The 7,951-nt window shown below is 39.3% G+C and overlaps 1 protein-coding gene across 4 annotated transcripts in view; it reads right to left on the bottom strand.

The window, feature by feature from the left end:
• The window catches only part of LOC107721620 (protein quaking-A), a 105,831-nt gene that overhangs the window by 25,217 nt on the left and 72,663 nt on the right, over positions 1–7,951 (bottom strand). For 2 of the 4 annotated variants that reach the window (XM_016529730.1, XM_016529735.1), the window contains exons 5-6: positions 2,330–2,417; positions 298–720 (exon numbers count right to left, since the gene is read on the bottom strand). In XM_016529730.1, the coding sequence (XP_016385216.1) occupies positions 298–720; positions 2,330–2,417 (511 nt within the window). The remainder of the gene's footprint in view (positions 1–297; positions 721–2,329; positions 2,418–7,951) is intronic. The other 2 variants (XM_016529747.1, XM_016529739.1) reach the window with 2 other exon arrangements.

The raw sequence follows: 7,951 nt of genomic DNA, 5'->3' as shown, positions 1-7,951 counted from the left end.
GAGAGAAAGGAAGAGACGAAGAAAAAAAAAAAAAAAAGATGTGTGCAAGCAAGCATGTCGCCACTGTCTGCGAGAGCGAGTGTGTGCGTGTGTCCTGAGAAAAGACTTCTTACGCAGCAAACAAAAAAAAAAAAAAACATTTTAGAAGATGAATATACCTCGTTTAAGACACAGATAAGTGGTCCCTTTCCCAGCCCGTCTTAGTGGCAAATGTTTTTTTATTTTGTCTATGTAGCCAAGTCTTTAATCACCTGGGTTACCCAGCATGCTAGCATGAGCTAGTCATTACATATTTACCTTTCAGTGAGTCCTGAACTGGGCCGGGTGACGACCCATCCAACATGCCCCCGTAAAACAACCCGGCAATACCCTCTTGCGGGACACCGAAGGGGCAAGTCCCAAGCCCCCACGCCCGCTTACCTAGGACTCCGCTGTGCTCGATAGGATATTCCAGCAGAGACGTGGGTGCCAAGGCATAAGGGTAGTCATAGGGCGTGGTGTAGATAATGCCCGCGTCGGGCGTCGGGGGCACCAGGGTAGGGGTGCCATTGGGTAGCACAGTGGCCATCTGAGTGGGCCGAATGATGTTCATGATGGGGGTCCCTGCCGGAGTGGGGGGCCTGAGGGCGGACGGGGGGAGGACCTGACCCGCAGGGGCCGCGATCAGACGCGGGCCTTGAGCAGCTGCTGCCGCTGCTGCAAGAGAGAACGCAAGGGTGGCTGCCATAAACAGAAGAGTGAAAGACAGAAAGAGCAAAAGGGAGAGAACAAGAGACACCAAGAGAGAAGTAATGGGAGAGATAGAGCGATAGGGGAGGTTGGGTGTGTGAATGTGTATAAAGTTTTCAGAGCAGAAGGGGGAAAAACAGAAATGGACAGAAGGCACAAAAACAGATGTGTGAAAAGCACAGGCAGGGAAAGGAAAACAGAAGTACACAAAAAGAGAGAAAAAGGGGGTGGGTGAAAAAATAAAGGAAAATTAGTCCATGCAATGGTCAATGAACCACAAAAAAATTACACTCTAAAGCAAACTAAAACCCCACAACCAAAATCATTACAAAAATTAATCAAAACTAAAACACAAGGAGGAACTGATGATTGATCATACTGGGGGGCAAACCGATCATCAAAACAGAGGCACTAATACACAACACAGAGTCACTGATTTAAAGCAGCACATCTAAACCCAATGTCCTGCGGCATGTAGAGGAAAGAGCACTTCAGTTTGTGTGCTAAAAAATGCTGATGTAATTTCTTATAGTTGTAACTCTGAAGTGCACTTTCTAGAATTGATTCCACAAACTTGCCATAAGCTTTCCCACATGAATCAAAACCTCTACATGCCATTGGGACATTTAGTGCAGATGTGGAGAGGAAATAACCACAACAATGCTGAAAATTAAAACGCTTATAAACATTCTGCACTGAAGGCAAACAGATGTGTTTCTGTCCCTGTCATATATATACCCAAATATGCATGCTCACATTCATAAATCCATACAATCATATATACACAGTCATGCAAATATTACTTTACAGAGCAGTAAAAGCCCAAAACCCTTTGTCAATGTGGAAATGCATTGCAGTAATGAATATGTATGACATGGGTGGAATCGTATGCAAATATCTTTGAGCAATAATACAAGTTCATGACCTAAAGACAACTTAAAACACACAATCATGCAGCAAAACTATTCTGTATGCCACACCACGATTACGCAAGCTGTGATTGCAATTGGAACAGCTTTGAAAGGAGGTGGGAGAGAGAAAGAGGGAGACAGAGAAAAAGAGAGAGCGAGAGACAGGGAGGGATAAAGAGAGACAGAAATACTAGACTGTGGGCAGATGATTAGATGTTTTCATGAGGAGTGTGCAGCAAACAGGATTCTTTCTTGAATCAAAACGAGAATCTTATGTCTGATGAACTCTCATGTGCGCAGTGTTTTTTATTTAATTGCTCATTTATGGTCAGAATAAGTCGGCACAGAAAATAACCTATATATATGTTGCTGTATGTGTACATGTGTGCATTTACATGTGGATTAGGGATGGACACAAGAGATGGATTATGGCCGGTTGTGATTTGATATTGTGTGTGTAAGCCCTGTGCCCTAACAAATATGGGTGTGATTTTGTGTGTGTAAGCATTTAAACAAATCTCTTTAGTCACTGTGCAACACAATCACAGCTGAACTCACATTATTCCCTAATAGTTAGCTTTATGACTGTCTTGTGGGTGTGCTGATGTTCAAGTCTATTTATTCTGGAGTGTGTGTCTATATAAAGTTCCTCAGCGTCTAGCTGTCGATGTGTGAATGTGTCTCCTTACGTGTTTTGATGTTGGTGTCTCTGTATGTTCCATTTAGAATGGCCAGCTCCATAAGCTGCATCTTCTTTAGATTATCTTCTCCTTCCGCCTACAGAAAGAAAAAGACCAATCAAAGGGGAACCCCATGAATCACACAACCAATCACCAATCAGTATTCATGCAGAAAAGGGGGACAATCTGGTTTCAATAAATAGTAAAAAAAAAAAAAAAAGTATAAGATTCATAAAAATCAAATAAAACTAGATAAAAGATATCTTATTTTAAATTAATAAATACACACAAAGTGCTGGAGTAGAACATATGAATAAATATTTACTCTTAGCAGGAACTAGAAGTCTAGTGCTTCTAGACCCAGAGAGACACAGAGAAAGATGCATACTTTCAATTACTAAGAAAGAGTAAACCAAACATGAGATCTCTTAACGCAGAGCAACTAAAACGCAAAAAAAAAAAAAAAAAGCGCAAAGAGATTTGTATTTCCAACTTCAGAGAGGAGGAGAGGGGAGAAAGATAGAGGGAGTAGAAACCAGCTCAATTCAGATTTACACATCAAGCAACAGACACACTGGAGGGCTGGGACACCTTTAACTTTTCATGGTGTTTCAGAGTTTTCTTAGGAGAGTACACATCTAAGGACAAACTACTTTGACAGACACCATATTTGAGTGGTATTGTGAGAGTTTGCCCTTAAGGGACTTTGACTGCAGAAATAACACAGTTCTAGATTAGTACAACTCTACACATCCACATGTCTCAAAGCTGAGAGAAACCTTGAGTGATTTCCTCAATCAGAAAAACTAAAAAAATAAAAACTGCACTGAAGCTACGGATGCCTCCGCATGAATGACTCACCCATTCCTGAGCACTTTAGTAATTCAATACAGACACAAAAAAATTATTTTCTATAAAGCTAAGCTTTTGTTTGAACCCTTCACATCCGAGGAGCTTGTGGAGAGCCAATGAAGATCCATCTATGAGCTTGTTACAATAACACCACTCATTTGAAGACAGAACAAAAGAAAACGGGCTCAGGCTAATCGAATGCAGTGTGGAGAGACGATAACACTCTTCATTTGTCCACTTAACTTCTTCCAAGCCTGACAGGTGAAAAACAGTCTTCAGTGGTGTCCTTCACAGGTTTCATCCGGAATAAGTCTTGCGAATTTTCTGAGACCAACTCGCCAGCCCCCCCGATACACAGTGAAACTGAACAAAGTTTCCAATGACCGAGCAGAGAATCCTTCCTCTGCCTTTCAAATTATGTCTATTCGCTCTTATTCTGGCCAGCCGATCTCAGTTTTGGCATAGCCACTCTAATACTGTCTGAAGTGACAAGGAGTTGACCACTTGACAAGGGCAAAGATCTGCTCAAGGGTTTCCTGCTCAAGCATTTCACTGGCCACTTCGATATGTTAAGCTCCAAAAAAGGTGAGTGATTCACGAAATAGTCTGTGAAGGTGGAAATGTGTCATTCACTTACCCTCGTCATTTTAGAATCGTATGACTGACTTGACACATAAAACGTAAGATAATAGGAGATATCTTTCCCATTTCTACTCTTTTCCATTTAATGTAAACGGGGGCTGTCAAGCCCAAAAAGCACAAAAAACACCTAAAGGTCACCATGAAATCAAAACTAATATTTCATGTACATAAAAACCTACACACAAACACATACATATATATATATGTGTGTACATATACATATATATATATATATATATATATATATATATATATATATATACACAGAAAAGAAAAGTGATTAAAAGAAAGTCATATGCACCAAGTACAAAGTGACTGAACTGATTCATATCTGAGAGCTTTAGAAAAGTTACTTTTTAGATGGAGTTAAGCTTTATTTTTAGTTACTACATTTGATTAGAAACCGAAAAAGAAAAGGAAATGCCAAAGAGAACGTAATCACCACATCCATCGTTATATAAACCATTATAATGGAAAAAACAAAACCATTATCCATAATAACTCATAGCAAAAACAAAAGCATCAACTCCTTGTATTAGAGCAGATTCAAACAGAGGGTTAGTGCTTGGAAGGAAATCCAGGTCTGGGGCAGTCGGGCCTATTGATTCCTGTAAGAGGGGTGAGGCAGAGGATAAACGACTCTAAAAATCCCCAAAACACCATAAACTATCACACTCATTTCTGCTGAGCAGGACTTTGTGTGGTTGGCACAGCTCTAAATCCAAATAACAACATCTCAGTGCTGGCCATGAAAGCAGATGGAGTCGATTTTCTCTCGCCCCACAAACAAAGACTTTGTTTCTGGCTTATTCTGCAGGGTATTTAATGAGGACAGACTTCCTTTGAGGGCCGACGACGCTGCTCCTCAGAGTCACCGTATAGACTGGACATTTCTGTTTGAGGTCAGGCCAAATTTTTTTTCTTCTTTCATTTTTATAACACCCTCTTTCTTTGCTTCTTCCTCCTGAGCTACAGGCATTCTCAGGATGTTTGTAAAAAATGTAGAGATTATTCCTAGGCGAGAGAGGGAGGAAGGAAATAAAGGAAGTGCAGCGTTTCCAGAGAGCTGTGTGTCATCAGACGGGGGGAGGCTCAGGGGAGCCGTCCCTCTGATTTAAGCAACAAAAGCTGACACAGAGAGAACGTTTCCACACACACTCTGGGTGTGAGACATCAGGGAAGGCTGCTCAATAATCCTGCTCTATCCGCAGGAATCAGATTCAATCAATGGGGTCTATTTGTAAGGGCAGCGGAGTGAAGCAGCTCTCATTGGCCGTGGGGGAGGACAGGGGATGCTAGACTGTGACAGCAGCGCTTGTGAGCACATCAATTTTGTTACACGCACAGAAGTACAGCATTTCCTCTCCATAATAAAACGTTTACAGCCATTTCCAAATCCAATTCCTTTTCAGTGCAGATCTGTGGGATGGCTGGTGTCCACCAGCATGTGCTTATTTCCAGCAGAGAAACTTGCATGCTCTTAACTTTTATAAAGAATATCTCTTTGGATTTGAGACTTTAGTCTTTGCAACTTTACAGATCTTCTTTATGCACCAAGAGCTTGTAACACTCCAAAGAGAAAGGAAAAAATGAAATCGCATCATATGACCCCTTTAACTCAAGACATTGGAGAGATATATTACACACAGAGCCAGGTAAGGTTTTTTTTGTTTTTTTTTAACAAGATTTTATATCCAAGTTAAAATTTTAAGAATGTTGAGACAGGAAAAGAAGAGAGAAAGTTTTATTTGACATTATACATTTTCAAGACTTAATACGGTTAACTTTGTCACTTCCTGCTCTTCCCAAGTTCCCTTAACCACATAAACATCCTTCACCCTCGCTACCAAACCACCCACAATCTACATGATTCAGAACTCTGACGGCATTGTTACAGCTTTAGCATGAACTTCAGCAGTCACCCAGCCAACGAAGAGAGATTACGGCACATGACAAGCAGTTACACCACCCTTCTCCTGTCAGCTGCGTAGAGGTAAAGCCCTGTAAACGCTCCGACAGCTGGCTTGAGTAGAACTAAACCTAAGCTTGAGAAATTTTCGGAGTAAAATTCCCTATCATTTCTTTCATTCAGGTAGTTGATGGAACAGAGGGTTTATTTTTAGGTGTGAAGCACATATATGTCTCTGGTTTGTGATAGTAATTCAATGGACTTCAGTGGGAACCTTCACTGAAAAGTAGCCTGCAAGTAGAGCCATCAATATCCTCAATGTATCATCAGCGACTAGGGATGCAACAATACCATTTTTTCAGAACCGATCCGATCCCAAAAGTATCGGCCAATTCCGATCAGAGCACTTTTTAAAAATTTTTTATAAATCATGTAGAATTTATATACTTCTGTGTGTTGATGTGATCATCACTCTTGTGTGTGTTAAACACTCCGCTAAATATAGACAACTTCATTTTACTGAAAAATAAATGAAAAATATAATTATAATCTATGAGAAAAAATACTATTATAAACTAGGTTAGTGGATAATTCAGCAGCAAAAGTTATTCTAGAAAACTCATGGGTGCACAATAATTTTATAAAATCATTAAACTAAACATTTAGTAAAACAACATTATTTAGTGGGAAACAAATAAAAGTTAATAAGTGTAGGACTAAATCTGGTAAAATGTTACACATTGCTCTTTGTATTGTTGTAAAATACATTCATGAAAAACAAGAAGCCTAAATATATATATAAAATATATACTATAAAATGAAAAGACATTTCTTTTAAATGCATAGCACAGTAATGAAGGCAGCAACATATGATAGATAGAACAAAAACAAAAAAGACTATTAATAATCTTTCATTGCACAAAAGTATGATACGAAAGGGTATGGCTCCAATACAGACCGGCACAAAGCGCTTATGCGCATCCCGTGCGCAGAATGATGCGCTTGAAGCAACACGGAGTCACAGCGCACAGCGCTCCGCATAAAAAAGGGAAGAGATATCGATGCGTAGTGTATTATATCTGTGCAATATTTTATTGAGCCTTTTCTTTTAACAGTTTTAAATCTTACAAAGTTATTGTACACTATTGAAGAGAGCTTCATCGTTTTGTCTGTAGTAACCGAACGCGACACGCAGTTTGAATGCTGAATGGAGGATGACAGAAAAACGCAGCGGAGAGAAGAGTTTACGTGAACTTGACTTAAATATTCATCTGTACTTCACATAAACTATGGAACGGCTTCAGAACACTTAAAATATAGTGATAGATATAGGTATAGATACCCGATCCGGCAGAAAATCCCAGCATCGGCGCAGATACCGATACCGAGTATCGGATCGATGCATCCCTATCAGCGACATGAAATAAAATTAAAATACTGTAATGCATCTGTTATTCAGTAATCAATAATACCTTATTTGAAAATTATCACACCTCAAAAAGGTCATGAACACGGATTCACATATAGTAATGGATGGTGTTTAAAATGAGGGGATAAAACACATCTATAGCAAGTATTCTCACAGTATTCCTAATTTCAATACATCCAGCAGTTACGTCTCTGGGCTGAAAATGCAAAAGGTAGCAGGTTTGATCTTGGAGCAGTTTTCCCCTAAGGTAAGACTAGGGATGGGTACCGAAACCCGGTATTTAATCGGTCCCGGGATAGGTTGGGGTCACGTGACAAGAGTGACGCGAAAAGACTGACACTATAATGGTGGATCCAAAGCGCAACTTTTGTTAATAAAAATGTCATTTATTAATTTAATAGCCTATAAGTGAGTGTCTTTGTTGCTGGGGTTTTCATTAAAAAAATAACAATGAACCACAAACTAAGCATTCGTTTCGAAAATACCTTATTTATTTGGGTTACAACGGCTATATCCATCTTATTTATTTTGTTAATACAAGGTAGATGTTTAATATATGCGAATTTGCCATTTATACTATTTTATGGCTATTTTATTTTAAACCACAAACTACGATCATTTTAAGGTAGCCTAAGGGGAAATCCATAGGCTATTTATTTGTGTTAAACGCGGGTACAACATATCCTTATTTAATTTGTTAAAAAAAGTTAAAAGTTTAATATAGGTGAATTTGTCATTGTACTATTTGATTGTATAGCCTTTTTTTTTTCCCGATTAATAATAATGAGCCATAAGCATT

Source organism: Sinocyclocheilus rhinocerous, unplaced genomic scaffold (assembly GCF_001515625.1).
Source record: "Sinocyclocheilus rhinocerous isolate Xijiao unplaced genomic scaffold, SAMN03320098_v1.1 scaffold432, whole genome shotgun sequence".
Taxonomy (NCBI): Eukaryota; Metazoa; Chordata; class Actinopteri; order Cypriniformes; family Cyprinidae; genus Sinocyclocheilus; species Sinocyclocheilus rhinocerous.
Note: the sequence above shows the minus strand (reverse complement) of the source record. Positions and strands in the feature narration are given on the sequence as shown.